At 40.0% G+C, this 22,502-nt stretch overlaps 1 protein-coding gene across 4 annotated transcripts in view; it reads right to left on the minus strand.

The window, feature by feature from the left end:
- The window catches only part of LOC132427286 (proprotein convertase subtilisin/kexin type 5), a 405,656-nt gene that overhangs the window by 119,232 nt on the left and 263,922 nt on the right, over positions 1-22,502 (minus strand). For all 4 annotated transcript variants that reach the window (XM_060014607.1, XM_060014609.1, XM_060014610.1 and 1 more), the window contains exons 11-13: positions 20,526-20,643; positions 18,438-18,626; positions 5,860-5,996 (exon numbers count right to left, since the gene is read on the minus strand). In XM_060014607.1, coding sequence (XP_059870590.1) covers positions 5,860-5,996; positions 18,438-18,626; positions 20,526-20,643 — 444 coding nt within the window. The remainder of the gene's footprint in view (positions 1-5,859; positions 5,997-18,437; positions 18,627-20,525; positions 20,644-22,502) is intronic.

Genomic DNA, 22,502 nt, shown 5'->3' on the forward strand with positions numbered 1-22,502 from the left:
AAATTGAAGATCTGAACAGACCAATTATTGTAAGGATCAATAATCAAAAACTTCCCAACAAAGGAATGTCCAGGATTAGACACCTTCACTGGTGAATTCACCAAACAGTTAAAGAAGAATTAATACCAATCCTTCTCAAGCTCTTCCAAAAAAAGAATAGGAAGGAATACTTCCAAACTCATTTTATGAGGCCAGTATTACCCTGATACCAAATCCAGACAAGGTTTCCACAAGAAAAGAAAATCCCTGATAAACATAGATGCAAAAATCCTCGACAAAATGTTAACAAACTGAATACAACAATACATTAAAAGGATCATACATCATGATCAAATGGGATTTATTCCAGGGATGAAAGGATGTTTCAACATATGTAAATCAATATGATTTGACACAGTAGCAAAATGAAGGATAAAACTCATATAATTATCTCAATAGATGCAAAAAAGCATTGACAAAATCCAACGTCCATTTATGATAAAGACTCTCAACAAAGTGGTTATAGAGGGAACATATATCAACATAATAAATCAGGAACAAGGATGTAGGCAGGAAAAAGAAAAGGCATCCAAGTTGGAAAGGAAGAGGTAAAACTGTTACTATTATATATAGACTGCACCAAAAAACTTAGAACTAAGCAACAAATTCAGAAAAGTTTCAAGATACAAAATCAGTATACAAAAATCTGTTGCATTGCTTTACATTAATGATGAACTATCAGAGAAATTAAGAAAGCAATCCTATTTACAACTGCATCAAAAGAATAAAATACCTAGGAATAAATTTAACCAAGAAAGTGAGAGATCTGTACACTGAAAACTGTAAGAAATTGATGAAATAAATTGAAGACACAAATAAATGGAAAGATATTCCATGCTCATAAATTAGAATATTGTAAAGGTGTCCATACTACCCAAAGCAATCTACAGATTCAATGTAATCCCTAGGAAAATTCCAAAGGCATTTTTCACAGAAATAGAACAAACAAGCCTAAAATTTTTATGGACCCACAAAACACCCCAAATAGCCAAAGCAATCTTGAGGAAGAAGAACAAATCTGGAGGTATCACGTGCTATGATTTCAAACTATACTACACAGCTATAATAATCGAAACAGTATGGTATTGACATAAAAACAGACACATAAATGAATGAAACAGAATAGCAAACCCAGAAATAAACCCACACATATAGGGTCAATTGATTTATGACAAAGGAGCCAAGAATATACAATGGGGAAAAGGCAGTCTTCAATAAATGGTGTTAGAAAAACTGGACCACTATCTAACACCATACACAAAAAACTAACTCATAATGGCTTAAAGATTTGAATGTAAGACCCGAAACCATAAAACCTCTAGAAGAAAACCTAGGTGGTAAACTCCTTGACACTGATCTTGGGAATGATTTTTTGTATTTGACAACAAAAGCAAAGGGAACAAATGCAAAAATAAATAAGTGGGACTACATCAAACTATAGAGCTTCTGCACAGCAAAGGAAACCATCAACTAAATGAAAAGGTAACCTATGGAAAGTATTTGCAAATCATATATCTGGTAAGGGGTTAATATCCAAAATATGTAAAGATCTCATACAACTCAATAGCAGAAAAATAATCTGATTAAAACATGGGCAGAGGATCTAAATAAACATTTTTCAAATGACTACATACAGATGGCCAACATGAAAGGGCACTCAGCATCACTAATCATCAGGGAAATGCAAATCAAAACCACAATGAGCTATTACCTTACACCTGTTAGAATGACTATTATCAAAAAAACAAATATTGGTGAGGATGTGGAGAAAAGGGAACCCTTGTGCACTGTTGGGGGGAATGTAAATTGGTGCAGCCACTATAGAAAACAGTAGGGAGGTTCCTCAAAAAATTAAAAATAGAACTACCATATGATCCAGCAATTCCACTTCTGGGTATCTATCTGAAAAACAAAAGAAAAACACTAACTCTTAAAGTTACATGTACCCACATGTTCACTGTAGCATTATTTACAATAGCCAAAACAAGGAAGCAACCCAGATGTCGACTGACGGATGAATGGGTAAAGAAAATATATGTGTACATGTGTACACATATGTACATGTACACACACACACACACACACACACACACACACACACACACTATTACTGGGCCACAAAAAGGGAATCTTGCCTTGTGTGAAAACATGGATGGACCTTCCTAAGTTGAAGTCAGACAGAAAAAGACAAATACTGTATGATCTCACTTACATGTGAAGTCTTAAAAAAATAAAATACAAAAAGTAAAAGACAGAAATCATAGATACACAGAACAGACTGGTGGTTGCCAAAGGCAGGGGGTAGGTAGGGGTGGGTGAAATAGGTGAAGGGGGTCAAAAGATACAAAGTTCCAGTTAAAAAACATATAAGTCCTGAGGATGTAATGTACAGCATGGTGAGTATAGTTAATAGTAGTGTACTGTATATTTCAAAGTTGTTAAAACAGTGTATCTTAAAAATTCTCATCACAAGAAAAACAATTTTGTAACTGTGTGAGGTGATGGATGTTAACTAGACTTACTGTGGTGATCATTTCACAATATATACAAATATCAAATCATACAGTTGTATACCTGAAACTAATATTTCAATTATCCTTCAATTAAAAAAAATTATGTATCCAAATCTTGCATTCTTAAACTATTATATAATTCTGTCTTCCTTGCCATTTCTAGGAGTTTAGAAACTTGAAGTTTAAAAATGAACATATTCTGGGCCACATTCATTGTTTTCTGACATCTGCATTGAGCCAGCACACTGGTTTATATTTGGCTTGACCTCTGCCAGGTTTTCTTTGGACTCACTTGTTAATGGCTATCCTATTCATAATTAGGGTGTTGTTCAGTCTCAAAATTTCAAGTAGTGTCAAGAAATGAATGACTACCTGAAATTAATGACCAATCTGACTGCCGTTAGGTAGCAATGCAAAAGGGAACCTGTTTTCCATATGGCATCTCTCAAGTGCACACATGGAACACATAATACAAGGACACTATGTCAGTTACTCTAAAACCTGGTCCATTTAACTTAAGATGATTTTATCTAAAAGTTTACCCTTGTAAATGTTTAAAGAGTGTTGACTCATAACTGATTATTTCCCTTGGTGCCATTTCTGAAGTACATCATAAGCCCGCTGGGCAGTTTCTCTCTTTATTTTTCACTTATTATGTAATTTTATTTCCTTAGGATCTCTGCCACAATTCACATCAAACGCTGCCATATTTGGGCCGTCACTTTTTCCCTCCCCTATCACTTTTCCATTTGCTAAATTCTATAGCAGACTTTGCAATAGATACTGCAACATCTTGTGAAAAATAGCAGTGTAAATGCAGAATGAGAAAAAATCCATTCTACTTGCTAACACTTAGATGCAATCTGCCCAAGATAGAAAACCCAAGATAGATTTAATATGCAATGAAACAAAAACAACAACAAAAATGCCTCCAAAAATCCTTAGTATGTGTTTTAATAATAAGCAAATGGGAAGAAATAATATACAAATATAAACTCAGTTTAGAGCCAGGAACCTCCATACTTGGGAATGATTCTACCATTTAATTGGGCTAGAAGATTCTATGTCTCCAACTGAATTTCGAGTAGCTTACTAAAGAAACCCCTCATTTAATTAGAGGACTGTACACCATAGGAACAATGATAGAAACACACAAACACACAGAGAAAAGTAAAAGTCCCTTTTCAAAGTTGTGTCTAATTCTGAACTGAAAGGTTGGTTGAAGAAAGGATACCCGGAGACCATGTGTTTCTATTAAAGCCTCCTGACCCCAGGCTGTATAGCATTAGGGTATCTCTCTTCTGACACAAAAGAACATCTCTTAAGATGGCTGGAGGTGACTGGGGTTAAACGCAAACATTTAAACAGTATAAGGAGAAGCCAGTGATATGAAATGGACAACTCTACATGATCTGGAGTACTGCAGAGAGCTTTTAACACGGATAATCACAGTAAACTCTGGATAGACCCTGAACTCCTTGAGGGCAGAGAGATTTATGTTGGCCTCTCGTGCTTGCACACCAACCCCAGGTCTACCATTAGTTATGCCCCTAGGGGCAGTCTATGCTTGTGGGGAGGAGCATTTTATCAAAGAGTCACTTTTATAACTGTCCTAAATTATCAACAGATAATGCACCCCTTATGTCTGTACCCTAGGCTGCACCCCTGTTGGTACACAACTGCCACGTTTGGACAGTGTTTACTTCTCTGGGATCTCTTGAGATATAACAGCCCTGTAGTGACACATGCTGATGGATCTCCTGGGAGCTGCCCTTTGGTCAGGGCAGCCCAGTCCAGTCACCATGCCTGCCATTGCCCCTGAGCGCCATGACACAGCACATCTCCATAGCATGAGCAGTAAGCCTGGCCTGAAAAGAAGAGGGAAGGAGAGAGGAAGGTCCTGGGAACTAACTAGATTAGGAACAAGTGAAGGTTGTCTAGAAACCAGGGTCTAGTTTATTTGAATGTTTTCTATCAACTCTGCCTTATTGACAAATATCTGATTTCTGAATAAAACCTTGGCAACCATTACATCCATGGTGCACGCTGGAAGTGAGCTGGACCCAGATACTCTTTCACACAACTTTTATCCTGATTTATTGGGACCTTGCCACCATGCTGGTTTTGATTTCCCTGACTATGGGACCACTGTGGCAACACAGATGAACCACCTCACGGAATAAGGGAAAAGAGATGGCTAAACTGTGTGCAGAAAATGGATCTCTCAGAATGAGTAACTTTCCCTGACTGGTGGGCAAAAGAGCGGCAAATGTACGGTTCACGCCTGCGTTCTGCTGTTTGCTTCTTTTGCCCGATGCAACCCACAGTATCCGAATGAATCACACCCTTACAGTTATTTACAGAATGTTGGGTTTAATTATTCTGTGATGAGGAGAGGACTTAGAATTAGATGGCAGTCCTAAAACTGCCCTCAAGCCTGGTTCTTCTGCAGATGGACTGGACAGAGCATTGAGAAGCATAAACTTATTAGACGATGGAAGATGGGTCCACAGCTGGGTGGGAGGCTGGGGTAGTTATCAAACAGATCACTTGTTACTGAAACAAGTACTACTTAGGGCTCCATCACAGGCAACACAGGCTGCTGCAAAAATACTGTTCAACCTCCCATCTCATGCTGCATTTGTACTTTTCCTTATTTTATGTTACAAACAAGGTTCATACGTTAGCAAGAAGAGGGAAATAGGCCATGTGCGGCAACAGAGTCAGACCACCTGAAAAGAACTCTATTAACATCATTCATTTCCATGTTTTACGTATCAGGACAGTTTTCTCTTTACTTAGCTCCTGGGCTCACAAAGGTCAGAATGCTATCATGCATTCTCTTTAGTGGTAACCAGTTTAGCTGGCATAGGCCAGGCTCAATGTCTTGTCTGCACTGAAAATTAAATTTAAAGTAAATGCAGAAAAAAGATAGTCAAGGGAACTTGTCTCCTCTTATGACCATGCAATTTACCCATTGTAGGTGGACAAGGCTGGCTTGTTTATTGACAAAGAAAGTAAGGGAAGCTGGTTAGAGATATGGACCATATATTCTGAAATATCAATGAATAGCTGTCATGTTTCATCTTGTACTTATATCTAAATACTTATTCTTGAATTCGTATCCTTAAATTACTACTTTTCTAATGGCGATCTTGAGAATTGGAGTACAGGAAGACAACTCAAAGCACAGGATCATATGATAAAGGATAAAATTGATATATGAATGTGAAACACATTTCTTGGCCAGAACATACTCCATCATTTTTCTGTGCAATAAATCAAATTATAGAAAGGGAGTTCCTACCTGGAGTCTTGAAGTTCCTCAGCTGAGAGGGAGTGTCATAAACTTCCAGGATCCAGTCACCAGCAGCTCGTTCTCCCCAGCAATGAATGGTCATGAACTCCCAATTTTTAAATCCTTCCATGGAATGATCAAAAAGCCTGAGAGAGAACCATAAAACACTGTTTTTGTATGTTATTTAAAATCTAGTGAGTGTCACGTCAAGACCATGATGAGTGATCTCTCTGTATCTATCAGCATGTTCAGCTCAACACTGGAGGTTGTCTTCATCCTGGGCATCACCGATTAGTAGATCCAAATATATGCATATCATTGTTCTACCGGAGGGAAACAGGCATGGGGCTGGCTGTCCAGTAACAAATCTGGGAGGGATAATGATGTGGGTATCAGGGAACCTAGGCTAAGATGCTACTCACAAGCCTGGTAGTACCAAGAGTTGATGTGGAGCAACTGAAGCTCTCTTACACTGCTGATGGAAACGCAAAATGGTGCAGCTGCTCTGAGCAACAGTTTGACAATTCTTACCATATGACGAAACAATACCCCCCCGCCCCGCCAGACATTTACCCAAGAGAAGTGAAGACATAAGTCCACACAAAGAACTCCACATGAAGGCTCACAGCAGCTTTATTCATAATCATCAAAAACTGTTAGCAATTCAGATGTCCATCGACTGGTGAATGGGTAAACAAATTATGGTATATTCACAGAATGAAATACTACCTAGTAATAAAAACTGTTGAACTGCTAATAACTGCAACAACATGAATGAATTTTGAAGGCATTAAGCTAAGTGGAAAAAGTCAGACACAACAGATCATGCACTATCTGATTCAATTTATATGACATTCTAGAAAATACTACTTAAACAGAAACAGATTAGTGGCTGTCAGGGGCTAGGAGGTAGGAGGCAGGGGCATGGTGGAAGTTTTGGGAATGAAGGAACTGTTTTATACCTTGAAAATAATGGCTGGTTATGCAACTATATATATTTGTCAAAACTTATTATTCACATTAAAAAGTGAATTGTATGTAAATTACTCCTCAATGAAAAACCATGCCCATTCATCTTATCCAGTTCAGGGAGTCATGCCTGGAACTGCAGCCTAAATTCTGCCCTTCCAGCCCTTCTAATAATTTTCTAAGTTCCTAATTCCCTATATGAAATCTCTTCCTGCTTGAAATCACTGGAATTACTTCTGTTTTCTGTGAAGTAATCCTGAGGGATACAAAATATAAAGAAAAATAAAGAGAATCCGAATCAAGAATCAAGAGATGTCAATAGATATGTATAAAATAGATATGTATAAGGCTAGCATATGAAGAAACAGGCATATTATTTACATAGGCATGTGACGGAGATTTGACTATCTGAAGAAATATCCAAAAGATTTCTATAGAGATGGGACCCAGAAAGTAGAAAATGAAAGATGGGGCAAGAGAAAAAAAAAATTTTAAGTACTTAAAATTATATACATCTATTATTTTTGTTGGGGCAAACAGAGAGGGAAAAGCATCTCTAGCATTGTCTTAGGAGCAACCGCGTCCAGTTACTGGGACATATCTGTCCTTCAGTGCAGACAAATACAAAGGTCATGACAAGTGGATGTTGACAGCTATTTAAGACATACAATCACCTCTCCTTGCTTTACTTTCCTGTTCACCAAGGAAACTGGTGGTTATCATTTGAACTTCCATGGGCATCTTCCCATTGGGAGAAAATGCAGCCTTCTAAAAACAAAAATAACCAGTCTAATCTCATTATAACTTAATACATTACAATTCTGATTTTTGAAAGTGTTCTATCAATGTGTTTGAGGCTCCCTCTAAAATGCCAGCTGGATTCTGAAGCTGGAGGGTTAGGGGACGTAACTAGGGACTGTGTTAGGTAAATGGCTGACACTCGGCAGCTTTCCCTGGAGAAAAGCAATAAACAGGAAAATCACCTGTTGCATACTCCTGAGGTCTTGAAAGAAGAAAAATAAAAAGTATTTAGCAACATTCTCCAAGTGTCCCATGGTCAGAAAATTGAGAAAAGGCTGAGTCAAAGTTGAACAGATCTCTTTACTGGAGAACACTGCAGATCTTTGGAATATTCAAATATGTTTTGTTAATCTCCATATGGGGTTAATGGGAGGCAGTGATTTTCAAACCTTATATGGACAGGAAGGCCTTTTTCTTTTTTTAGAATACCTGTATACTAACCTGTATACCTGTATACAGGTTCCTGTATACCTGTATACCTGTATACTGTATACCTGTATACCTGTATACAGTAACCTGTATACAGGTTACTAACCTGTATACCTGTATACTAGCCTGTATAACCTGTATAACCTGTATACAGGTTACTTCTGAACCAAAGGGTGCGGCATTTCAACGAGGACCATATTAGATCTGGCAGCTTTCCCTCATGATAACGGGGATGGAAACAGTGGCTCCTTACATGAATGTCTTCCCACTGAAAATGATCTTCGATAGATTATGGGTGGTACATACATCCAGGAGATCTTACAATCCACGCACTACCACAATAGGGCTTGTTTCACAAGTTTGTGGCTTGAAACTGGACTTGGCCAGGAAGAAATTGTTGGGTCATTATAAACACAATTGACTTACCTACTGGGTCCTTCATGTAAAACCCAGAAAGCGTGTGTTGGGTGAAAACGAGACACAGAGGTAGGAAAGGAGGAAACTTTTCAAATGGTACTTCCTGCCAGAGAGATGTTACTGAAGTGAATATTGTGACATGGAAATGGATGGAGGCAGAAAATTGGTCTAGAACCACTTCTTAGCCCAACAGTTCTAATTTCAGTTCCAATTCGTTGAGGCTGTTGTGCCACTTGAGGGCACTGAAGCGACAGCTTGTCACGTAATACCTTTCCAAGAGTGTCAAACTGAAAAGCAATTCCCAAACAGTTTAGACAGAACATTTGGCTCACGGCCTCACGTCCAAAAACTACAAAGGAGACTTGAGGCTGCCATCACATGAGGGGCAGTCTGGTTTCCACAACCTCAGCCAACTTTTAATTACTCATGGGTCAGTTATTTATTTGAGTGCTGGATTAGCAGACCCTATGTTTCTTCCCTTACACCCTTTCCTCTCCACCTTTGAAAATCATTCCATTGCTACCAATCATTTTAAAATCACATTTGGAACGAAAATTAAATATAAACTAGGTACCCAGAAGAACTATCCATAATCACCATTCAAATAAGTGTTTCAAAGCCCGAATGTAAACAGGCTTTGTCTATCTGGCTGAGTGGTTCCCAGCCCGGCCTCTTCACTTTATGCAGAGCTGGAATGCTCATTAGTTTCATGTGGACATAAAAGTTGAGGAGAGGAATTAAAATGCAGCCAAACACGATCACTGCATTTTGCTAAAAGAGTTGACGGGGAGAGAAATAGACACTGATTGTTATTGTTGTTTCAACTAGCTGGGCATTGACTTTTCTAATCCCCACCCTTTTATTTTTACTCTGATTCAGTACTTAAAACTATTCGCTATTTTTCGTATTGTACTATTTAAAAACCCTGCATCATCTGCATATAACAAAAGGTAATGTAGGTAGTAGACGAGATTTGTGTTGCAAAGAACATACTCGCTCCAACCAAGTGTCAAATCACTGGACAGCGCTAAAGAGATTCTAATTGTGTGGTCTTCGTTTATCAACTAAAAAGTCCAGTGCCCTGTCTGAACGTCTGTGCTGTGCCAACAGTGAAGAAAAGAGACACATGCCAACATTATTAGTGTGGATCAAATGTCAATAAAGCAGGGCCAGTGTGCTGAAAGCTGGAGTACATTAACTCCATACCCGTGTCCACATCTCCTATTGCAGTGAAACCCTGTTCCGTCAACTTGACTTCATAATCATGTGCTCAATGAAATGATATATGCATGCAGGGGCACAAATCATGTATCCAGCTATTAAAACGGTGCCCACAGCCCTACCCCTGTGAGCGGTTTTCAATTACTTTGATGAAGATTGGTAGGAAGGACTGCCATTAAATGTAGTACGTCCTTTTGAGGAATTAACTCAGGAAATAACTCATATAATTACTGTAAGCTTTCTTTCCCCCTTTCACTTAAAGAGTCTAGCCAACGTGTCAAGGCTACAACATGCTTCTCTGATGTTATGGCAACTAAATAACAAGGCATTTTGTAAGTACTGACAGCTATGTGTTATCATATAATTATTTCTCAAATTGTAAATGGATGTTAATTTCAGAATCATCCACGACTACACAGACAGTATTTGTGTTCACCACAGAATTAGACATTAAACCAATATTTTGGAAGTTTTCTTTTTTCTTTTGGTTCTCTATTTTGATTTTTAGTATTTTCAGTGCTTCATCACAATTTAACCTAAAGCTGATAGAATGCTTAAAGCACTCATCTGGCTTAGTTGTACCTGAGCTTCTGATTTTCTTGAGATGTTCGGCTTTTGTAAGTTGTAAATAATTTGCTTCTGAAACGGTACTTAAAACACACTATTAAGTTTTTCTCTCTCTTCTAATCTAAATTGCTTCTTTAAGAAAGGTTGAGAGAAAGGTACTGGTTCTAGAGGTTTGGAGTACCTAAAAAGGTGAGTTTTCTAAAAAACTTTCAACGTGCACATTCTTACTAACTTACCAACCCCGAAATGCATTCCTTCTTGTGGGTACACGATGTAAGTGCTTAATCGTCTTGAAGCTATATTCTTTAATAGTAGATGGCTTTTATCTAAATATCTGTTTTACATTATAAACTCCTTTGTAAATGACTTTCACAGCACCCAGCAGCATACTGCTCACGAGTTTTTTGATGACATGAAAATAAGAAGAATGTGTTTGAAAAAGCTGGGTGATCTTTTAAGTCGGTGCCATTTAAAAGTCTGGTCTGTGGACGGGCAGCTTCAGCATCACCTGGGAGCTTACTAGAAATGCAAATTCACGGGCCTCACCTAGACGTTTAGAATCAGCCTCTCTGGGAGAGACCTGGCCAGCTGTGTGGGATAGTCACTCACCAGGCGCTTTGAAAAGCACTGCATAAAGAAGGGTTAGCACTTATAAGTGCTTACTATGCTAGGAGCTTGCTGTATGTTATTCACTACTTGTAACAACCCTGTGAGGCAGATACTACTATGTCTGTTTTCTAGATGAAAGAATCACTTTTCCAAAGTCGATCGTAAAAATGGGTGAACTCAAGACAATCCCAGCTCTAAGCTCCAAAGGCTGTACCTTCTTTTGAATAAAGGAAGAGGGTTATTCTTATGGTGAGGCCTTACTGGAATGTAAAACTTCCACAGCAAAAGTGTAATTCTGCAAGTCACACATACATTTATACAGCAGGACACTTTACAAAATGTCAGTAGTCTGTCATTGAACATTTGGGCAGGGACAAAAATATTCAAATAGAAACACCAGTTAAACACAGTTAATTATAGAACCCTATAGGTTGTGCAGACGAGAAAGTGTACCTTCTTTCTACTTAAGACCATAATTAGAAGCAGAGATACTCATCTGTAATCAAATTTAGAAAGGGAGGCAAAGTTTCAGCTTTCAGTCAGAGGCCAAAATTTGGAACAGAGAGCCAATACAGCTAAACTAAATCTAAAACTCAATGAATTGGGGAAAGGGGGTGTATTTAGGGGAAGAAAAAAAAGCCAGGTTTTCATAATTCTAACAAATGCAGTTGAAGGAAGAATCTGATGGGATAAGCTTTTTGTTGGAAAATATGTAGGCAAGCAGAATTTGAACATGTTGTCGTATAAAGGCTTATATCTAGAGTTGCTCTTGTATCTATTTTAAAGGGACCTAAGCCCACCTGATTGCCCCTACCCATGCCAGATCCCCACAGTCCCCCTAGAAGGAAAGCATTTGTGTCGATTATTCAGTTTGGTTTTTTGTTAGGCAGGGTGAACAGGCCAGAAGGAGGAGCAGAAGGGTGGGAAGACAGGAGAAAACAAAGGGAAGAGAAGGCACTAACTGTCCATTCCAGGATGCCTCTGTTTACTCGGGGCTCCCACCCACTAAACCATCAACCTGGCCTGCCACGGGGGCGGGGGCGTGGGGGGGTTGCCTGCTGGGCTAATGGGGCATGCAGCTCGAGCTCGACTAGCTGAACGCTGCTGAGTGCCTTCCAGGGCTCAGCACCTGCAGATGCTCGGGTAGACCGTGCTTCCTGGAACAGCTGTTCTCCACAGGAGTTCCAGCCAGTGCCCAGCAGCCAGGACAGGGAAGCACTGAGGGGCTCCAGACGGCCCACACTGACATCATCTTCAACGACCTCGCTGAAAACCAGTTCCCTAGGAATTGTCATGGTGAGGGCATAAGCAATCTTGAAGACACTCCTTACTGAAAAGTTTAGGAAAATGTGGACTTCTGGAAAGCTGACCATGACCCCTTTCTTTTGGGAATTTACTGTTATGGATAGCATTTTCTGGTCCCAAGACCAGGACACAGATTTTGTCAATACTGAAATGAAGGTAATAATGCATGGGAGTTGCTGTCCTCTCAGCTTCCTTCCTAGTTTATTCTCCTTGTCTGTATGTCTAGTTTTTGCATCATTAAGGGGAGATGATGCCAAGTGAGCCTCGGATTCTGAGTCTGAGCGGAATCTCAGCATCCTTCCTTCTCACAGCAGCCAGTGCACAGGCCACTGTGAAGAGTTCTGCCTCATGGAGAAACAGGAGGGATCAAATGGGGACGACTCTTTGCCACCACAGCTGTACCTCTTCATCTCAAATGACCCCACTAGGAAAACTGTGTGTTTTAAACCTTTCAGAATTCCTATCCTTTAACTGCACAGTGTTCTTTGCTTTACGTGGTCCTCCTCAGAAATCTTGACTTCTTTCAAAGAAAGATAAGTGTCCAACAGGGGAACTATTTATTGCCCTCATTAATAATCTCTGACACACAAATAAAATACTTAGGAATAAAGTTGACCAAGGAGGTGAAAGATGTATATGTGAGAACTATAAAACATTAATAAAGGAAATTAAAGATTCAAAGAAATGTAAAGATATCCCATGCTTTTGGATTGGAAGAATTAATATTGTTAAAATGGCCATGCTATCTAAAGCAATCTACAGATTTAATGCACCTGTATTAAATACATCGCTGATTTAATACAGTATCAAATTACCCATGACATTTTTCACAGAACTAGAATAATCCTAAAATTTATATGGAACCATAAAAGACCCAGAATTGCCAAAGCAATCCTGAGGAAAAAGAACAAAGCTGGAGGCACAACCCTCCCAGACTTCAGACAATACTACAAAGCTACAGTAATCAACACAGTGTGGTACAGGCACAAAAACAGACATATACGTCAGTGGAACAGAACAGAGAGCCCAGAAATAAAGCCACACACCTACGGTCAATTAATCTTCGACAAAAGAGGCAAGAATATATGCTGGGAAGAAGAATCTCTTCAGTAAGTGGTGTTGGGAAAGGTGGACAGCTGCATGTAAATCAATGAAGTTACAACACACCCTCACACCATACACAAAAATAAACTCAACATGGCTTAAAGACTTAAACGTAAGACATGACACCATAAAACTCCTAGAAGAGATCATAGGCAAAACATTCTCTGACATAAATCATAATACCAGTGTTTTCTTAGGTCAGTCTCCCAAGGCAATAGAAATAAAAACAAAAAAACCACAAATGGGACCTAATCAAACTTACAAGCTTTTGTATAGTAAAGGAAACCATAAACAAAATGAAAAGACAACATATGGAATGGGAGAAAATATTTGCAAATAATGTGACCGACAAGGGCTTAATTTCCAAAATATACAAACAGCTCATACAACTCAACAACAAATAATAAATAACCCAATCGAAAAATGGGCAGAAGACCTTAAATACACATTTCTCCAAAGAAGACATACAGATGGCCAATAGGCACATGCAAAGATGCTCAACGTAGCAAATTATTAGAGAAATTCAAATCAAAACTACAAGGAGGTACCACCTCACACCACTCAGAATAGCCATAATTAAAAAGTCTACAAGTAACAAATGCTGGAGAGGGTGTGGAGAAAAGGGAACCCTGCTACACTGTTGGTGGGAATGTAAATTGATGCAGCCACTATGGAAAACAGTAGGGAGCTTCCTCAAAAAACTAAAAACAGAGCTACCATATGATCTAGCAATCACACTCCTGGGCATATATCTGGACAATACTATAATTCGAAAAGATACATGCACCCCTATGTTCATAGCAGCACTATTCACAATAGCCAAGTCAAGGAAACAACCTAAATGTCCATCCACAAATGAATGGATCAAGAAGATGTGGTACATGTATACAATGGAATACTACTCAGCCATAAAAAAGAACAAAACTGTGCCATTTGCAGCAACATGGATGCAACTAGAGAGTATCATACTAAGTGAAGTAAGTCAGAAAGAGAAAGACAAACACCATATGATATCACTTACATGTGGAATCTAAAATATGACACAAATGAACCTACCTATGAAACAGAAACAGACTCACAGACATAGAGAACAGACTTGTGGTTGCCAAGGGGGGAGGGGGGTGGGGGAGGGATGGATTAGGACTGAGAGTTTGGGGTTAGCAGATGCAAACTATTACACATAGAACTGATAAACAACGAGTTCTTACTGTAATAGCACAGGGAACTACATTCAATGTCCTGTGATAAAACATAATGGAAAAGAATATGAAAAAGAATATATGTATATGTATAAATGAATCACTTTGCTGTACAGCAGAAATTAACACAACATTGTGAATCAACTATACTTCAATAAAAAAATAAATTAAAAAAAAATCTCTGCCATACAAATCCCTTCTAAACCCTGACCTCATCACCTTTTCCTTGAGGAAAGGTATCACTGCCCTGCAGGCCAACAGGAAGGTCACCAGGAGCAAAGCAGACCTTCCCTTCACAGCCTGCCCACCCCCTTGTCGATGCTTCTTGCCTTCAGTTCCCAATCCTAGGAATGTGATTTGAAACAGGGCCAAGGTGAGAGGACATGAGGATTCCTTGTCATGAGGTGACTGAGTAGAGATTTCCTCTCATAAAATGAAAGCTTTGGAATATGCCAGAAGGAAAAAATGCCAAAGGAAACAGTCTTCCCTTAGCTGCCTCAGTAGGAGGGATGCTACTAGCGTCAAGTACAACAAGGACAGGGGAGCCAGGCCCTGGAAGGTGGGCAGACGTGGCTTTGGGACCAGGTATAGCTGTTTTACAATTAAAGGGTCAGATGCTGAAAGCAGTGTTTTTGGGGAGCTATGGACAAATGAATTCATAACATCTGTTTACATCTCTCGGTGCCTCCAGTCCCCTCCGTCCACTCAAATTTGTCTACCTTTTCTGGGGTGGCTACTTATTTTCAGCACTGAGATGGAAGACAGACAAAAGAAGAGCACTTTAAGAAATGCTCCAGACCGAGAAGTGCACTCTGAGTGCAGATCTTATTCCCAGGAGGTAATGATGGGAGAGGCTAAAGTAAACCGCCAAGATCGGTCACCGAGCATCTGAAATGCCTGTTTCTTTTCTCTGACACAAGTCATGTAGCACTTTGGCGATCAGCACTTTGCAAAGAGCAAAGCGGATGTCTGCTGTTGAAGAATGCATGCAAGACTGAAGCCAGCGACACTGTAATCCACCAAATGCCTGTGATGCAACCCCCAGCTCCCCAGCTCACAAGTTTCCTCACTGAAGTCATTTCCAGGGAAGCCAACAAGAAATACTGAAATATGCAGGAAGAGCCCAGAAAGGCTGAAGGGACTGAGTTTTCCAAGCAAACAGCAACTGTGGAGGGACTGTTTTTCTACAACGGAGGGGGCTCCAGGGAGAAGAGCTGCACATGTGTGAAGCCAACCTTCGTACTTCACCAGGGATCACCTGGATACTTCAAGTTCCATGCAAATGCACAGCAGTAAAGAAAAAAAGAAAAACATCAAGAAAAAGGTCTTCCCTGGTTTTGGTAACAACAGCTGGTGTGACCTCCATTAATCATAGAATTGGGCATCTGCAGGCCTTGCTCGCTGGAGAGAGGCCTCAGGCAGGTAGCAGCGATGACCTGGCGGCAGCTGAGACCCCTGTCTGTGGAGGGAGGAGGGCGTGCCCAGCGACTGAGATACCAAAGCATCCTTTAGTTCCTTGCACCTGCATACCCTTAACCTGGCAAACTGCGCTTCATAGAATACGAAGCCCAGGTTTCCCTATGCCCTAACGGAAGACATTAGGTTTTAAAGACAAACACAAGAAGACTTCTGAACACAGAAATAAAATGCAGTGAAAGACTGTGGAATCTGTACTCTTAGTCACTGTCACCAAGAAGTGCTACTGCTCTCTGTTTTTCTCACTGTCCTACAGCAGATGAAGTTGGAGATTTTGAAAAGCAACTGGTAATTCCTCAGTCTGACTTTCAGCTCTGCAGGCTTGCACTGGCCTTGGCCTCTCAACTCGTCTGGCATCTTGTCATTGTCCTAACAGAGATCACTACTGCTATGGACACCTGGCATGTGGACAGGCGGCTGTGTCAACATAAGAGGTTGGCTTTCATTTGGACTGCATAGGCCTTTGACAATAAGGTTTTTGCCCCTATTAAATGTTCCTCTTGGAGAGAAACATCAAATGAAAGAAACTCACAGGCTTTTGGCTGTGGCTTGTATTTTAGAACCATAATGGGAATGGGGTGTATAAGGCAATCTGACATTTCCCCATCTGGTCCCACTTGTTGACAAGTATCCCCCACCCATGCTCTCAACCACTTGAAAAGCCAGTGAAACAAAAGAAAACTTGTGTTAGAACATTCTGGCCTTTCAGCAGGATCCTGGCAATACAATTACCTGCTGGAGAAATGTTTGGAGGAAGTATGGGGAAAGGAAGAGGCTACTAAGAAAAAGTAAGTGCCCTCTTGGCCAATAAAGACTAAAGGGCCAACCTTTAAAACAGTGGTTAGCAAACTACAGTCAGTCCTCAAACCAGATCCAGCCCTTAGGCTGTTTGTGTAAATAAAGTTGTTATTGGAACACAGCCACACACATTCATTTATATTGTTTACAGTGGCTTTTGCACTCTAATGGCAGAGTTGAGTAGTGGCAATAAACACATGGCCTGCAAAGCTCAAAACATTTACTAACTGAATCTTTGTAGAAAAAAATCTGCCAAAACCTGTTTTAAAACAAATAGAATTTCCTTTAACTTTGGAAAGTGCTCTGGCAAGAGCATTCAGTTAATCTGTAACAAATGCCAGCAGACACTTAAGGGCAGGGGAGGGCATCTCAGAGGCCTAAGGATTTAGTGTTCTGCACTCCTTTTATAGGATAAAGAACAACAGGCGGCCCTCAATTTTTCTGCAGCATCCTTTTACTATTACCCAACTCTTAAATGTTATACTGTTCCATGCCTACAGATCCTAGGCGGCTTTGCACTCTCTGTTTATGTGTGGGCAGTGAGAGCTATGACCATCCCATCATGATGTGTAAGTGGCGCTCCCCCCGGCCCCACCCAGTTTTTAGGGTAGTAAGAAATTAAAGAACAGCTGTATATTTTTGAATTAATGTCTTTGGGGTTTTTTTTTTTTTGATTTATACCCAGGAGTGGAATTGCTGGGTCATACGGTAGTTCTGTTTTTAGTTTTTTTGAGAAACCTACATACTGTTTTCCACAGTGGCTGCACCAACGGACATTCCCACCAACAGTATACAAGGATTCCCTTTTCTCCACACCCTCGCCAACATCTGTTACGTGTGTTCTTTTTGACGGTGGCTATTTTGACAGGTGTGAGGAGATATCTCATTGTGCTTTTGATTTGCATTTCCTCTGATGATTAGCAGTGTTGAGCATCTTTTCATGTACCTGTTGGCCATCTGCATTTCCTCTTTGGAAAAATGTCTGTTCAGTTCTTCTGCCTATCTTTTAATCAGGTTGTTATTTGAAAAGATATATGCACCCCAATGTTCAGAGCAGCACTATTCACAATAGCCAAGATATGGAAGCAACTTAAGTGTCCATCAACAGATGAATGGATAAAGAAGCTGTGGCACGCACACGCACACACACACACACACACACACACACACACACACACACAATGGAATACTACTCAGCCATAAAAAAGAATGAAATTTTTGCCATTTGCAGCAACATGGTTGAACTTGGAGAGCATTACACTAAGTGAAATAAGTCAGAGAAAGACAAATACTGTATGATATAACTTACATGTGGAATCTAAAACTACAATAAACTAGTGAATATAACAAAAAAAGAAGCAGACTCACAGATTTAGAGAACAAACTAGTGGACGGGGTAGGAGAGGTAATATATGGGTTGGGGAGTGGGAGGTACAAATTATTGGGTATATGATAGGCTCACGGATTATCCTTACCACACAGGGACTACAGCCAATATTTTGTAATAACTGTAAATGGAAAGTAACCGTTAAAAATTGTATAGAAAATCATGATCCTACAATATATGTACATGCACAATCCTCGACTTCTGAAAAAATAAAAAATAAAGCACAGCGGACTTTTTTGAGCTGAAAGAGTCGCTGGGCGTCATCGTGACCCCCGCACACTGGCGGTCAGGGGCCATGTCTGTACCTGTTGGCCAAAAGCTGGGACCTGGTTCCTGAGGGCGAGGTCAGGTAGATGGCCAGGTCTCCCCTCCTGGGGTGGGTGATGGTGATGCGCACGACTACGTGTTCCAGGTAGCTGACGTGGTGGTTGGGATTGTCGGAGCAGCCCGACGCTTTGTAGACGGAGCGCACCGCACTGTTGGGCCGAACTGTCCTGCAACAGAGAGAAGGGGGTTTGAGCAGAGCACGAGGCAGAGCTCGGCTGCGTGAGCCTGCAGGCCTGGAAGGACCGCGTGATGCAATGCAAGCCGTGGTCGCTGGAGACTAAGGGACACAGTGTCATTACCCAAATGATTAGGTCGTTTAAGGGAGTAACCCTAGTTAGGGTGGGAAAGGTGCAAGTGAGAGGAAAGGAGGAATGAAGGTTCTTTTATCTTCATGCAGGTAGTGGATATCAATCTTGTTCAGATAGATCGCTGGGCCCTGGTGCTGGAGTGTCTGATTCAGTAAGGCTGGGGTGGGTCACAAGAATATGCCTTTCCAACAAGTTCCCAGGTGATAGGGATGTTGCTGATCTGTGGAATCCACTTTGTGAACCACCAGTATAGGGTACTGTTGTACAGTGGAGGCTTGGGGATGACTATGACCTTGATTCAAATCCCTGGTCTACCATTTCCTTTCTCTATAAGCCAAGCGCACACTCTTCCGCTTGCCTACAGGCTCCTGTCTTCTTCACTAGCTTCCTCCTGTGCCACTGTGCCCCTTGAACACTGGGTTCCAGCCACACTAGCATTGGTTCAAGTTCTGGGATAATTCAAGTTTACCTTAGCCACTTTGCATACACTACTCTGCCTCTAGTGCTTTTTTGCTGCTGTTCCTATGGCTGACTCTTCTTTCATAGTCAAAGCTTAAATTTCACTCTCTAAGATGGTCACTGAACCATAGGAAAAACATGTTCCCACCTTTTATTTACTACCCCTTTTATTTTCAGCATTCGCTTATTGTCATTTGTAATGATCTACTTATTATATTATTTTGGTTTGACTCCCCTGCTAGACTGTAAGCTCCACAAGGGCAGGAAGCATTTCTTATTCCGGTTTCTATCCCTAATTATCTAGCCCAGTGCTTGATAGCCAGTAAGTGCTTGATAGCAAGAAAAATTGTTGCTGAATTGGTAAATGAATTTGTGAATGAATAAACAATTATTCCATTTGATCCCATTTCCTCCTTTGTCAAAAGGGAATAATACCCAAGTTGTTATAAAGTTTTAAGAAGAAAACACATTGTTTCTAACACTTGGCTTGACCTGTAGTAAGAGCTCAGTAAATACCGGTTAACTTTTTACTTCTTTTTTTTTTTTCTCTTATTCTTTGCCACAAATGGGTAGAATGGGGAAAAAAAAAACTTAGTCCACTTATTTCTGCTTCCTAACAAGTTCCTCAAGAATGATAATGGCTCTAGTTTTATTACAAACCAAAGTTCTTATGTATTTTTCCGAGCTAACTCTCTAAAAAGAAAGCTGAAAGCAAATCACTAATAAAATCACTAAAATAAATCCTATTCTTCGGATTCAGCGCCTAGGAGAGACTTCACTGTCACTTGATGAATCCAATCAGCACAGCCTCCAAGTTTGTGAGGCTGAAACAGGGGACGAGGCCCTGGAATCTGAGTAAACTGCAATCTCTTTTACTGGGCATCCTGCATCAATCTTCAGAGAACTACATGGTGTGCAGTTAAGTTTCCAGAACATAAGGTTTAGTTTTGGGAGTATACCAACTTATGGGGAATATTTCTACCATAAAATATGGGGAATACTTCTACCATCGATTAGAAATATTGACAGAGTAGAAACTTGAAGAATGCCCATCTGTAAGGGTCCCCCCCCCCACCCCCTTGTAAGATATGTTTTTCTTTTAAGGATCCTTGGGTTATACTAGTGTGTATTTAATGGCTTAGGGTCTTAAGACATTCTATTAGAATTTTATAATTACATTAGAAAAATACTACACAAGTTTCTAGTTTCCATGTGCAACACAGGGCTGTCTCAAGATAGCTGCACTGGCCTAATCTCTTTTAGGGCACTGTCACGCTGTCTGCTTGCAGCAAACATTACTTGATTTGTCGGTCTGTGCTCTCCACACACACGTGCTGCTGGGGAACAGTGGTCCACTTCTCCGCCTCCATCACCATGGCTTCCGCATCCATCAGTCCAAATCCATAGAGATGGCTCACTACAGAAGGCAAGAAGTTGGTCAGCTTTACCGTAGTTAGCAGCAACCTAGGCCATATATGTTGAGTTATACTTTCACACAGTAGAAAACCCAGACGCAACCCTACGGGAGCCAAGCTTTCTTTCTAGCAATGATTAAAAAAACAAATAAAACAAGTAAACAATCCTAAGAAAATAAGATGAATGCGTATTATTCATTGAATATGTTCTATAACTAGTAACATGGCTACCACTTATGAATTGTTACTACATGGCAGGCACTAGTCCATAGTTTACGTTTAATTCTCCCAACAATCTTAAGATGTTAGTGCTATTATTATTATCATTCATGGATGAGAAAACTGAGGAAAGAGAGAAACTAGGCTAAGATTGACCAGCAATTCAGTGGTTGAGCCAAATTCTAACCCACGTAGATTTACTCCCAGGCCTCACTGTTAACCACTTGTATTCAAGTGATAACATCACCAATTTTGTAAGATAAAATAATTAGTAGGTTTAAAGAGAAGTGTATACAACTTCAAGAATACAAATTTTCTGACCTATCTAGTATTTTGGTTGAAAATCCTGCAAGACATAAATTATTATCTTTCCTCCGGCATATGAAAAATTTATTAAACTTCATGCATGAAATATCTGGAGGCCTCTAGACTTTTATGCCAGCTTCTTATCCTCGAATGTTATAAACTTTTAGCTCTCAATGAGAAATACCTATTGATCTAAAGCTAAATTTGACGTAACTGTCTCAGAAGTTTCAATTACATATAGGAATATTTTAATGATGATACAGTGAGATCTACATTTGCAGCTCTTTCTAAAAATACTTTAAAATCCCAGCTGAATGCTTAAAATCTCCACCTTGCATTAAACTCTCTCATATCTTTATATTTAACACAGAGTCCTACTTCGACCAGATTTATTGCCTAAAACATTTCCTTATGACATGAATTACTTTATGCAGAAATGTCTAGAGATGCCCGTGCTTATGGATTATTTAAATACTTCAGCTTGAAATTCAAGATATTCTATGATACAGTCCCATTCTACTTTCAAAACAACCTCCTCACCAAACCTTCTGCGTTAGCAAGGTCAGTCACTCCTCTGCAGTCCCAGTCATATCTTGCTCTTTCTGCCTCACTGCCTTTGCTCATGCTGAGCCCTCGGCCTGCAGTTCCCTCACTCATCCTCTCTGCAGAGTCAAACTCTACTCTTCTAAGTTCCTGAAGGCCTAGCTAGTCTATCTTCTCCTTCTTGAAATAGTCTCTGACCAATAAAAGTCAATAGACATTTACTGAATTTCAACCATCTGTGATGAGTGAATTTTCTCCTTTCTAGACCTATAACTTTAATGAATTTGTCAATCCATCTGCCCTTCTGCCCATCTAGCCAGCCATCCATTCATCCATCCGTCCATGCATCCATCCACCTATCCAACATTTCTTGAGTGCCTTCTGTACGTGCCAGGCACTGTATTATGCACTGCACTTTTTACCTGTGTCATCTATTGAATTGCTAATTAACTCTCTGTCAGCATGTCTTTTTACCCCAAATGTATTAGAAACTGCTTGATGGTAGGAACTAGGACTTATATGTCTTTATCTGTTTCATGGAAGTGAGCAGAACTTTACACACATGGGAGGAAATTACAGCATATAAAAAGGAAAATTGTGCTAGGATTCACATTTCTGCTATTGGCTGATCATATAACTTTTGGCAAACAAGATAAAATATCTAACCCACAATTTCCTTGTGTGGGGATATTATTATCTATCCCATCACCATTACTAAATTGATTATTATTATATATCCTATATGAGAAAATCTGTGTAAAGAACTATACAAATGGAAGTGCTCATTATTATA

Source organism: Delphinus delphis, chromosome 6 (genome assembly GCF_949987515.2).
Source record: "Delphinus delphis chromosome 6, mDelDel1.2, whole genome shotgun sequence".
NCBI lineage: Eukaryota > Metazoa > Chordata > Mammalia > Artiodactyla > Delphinidae > Delphinus > Delphinus delphis.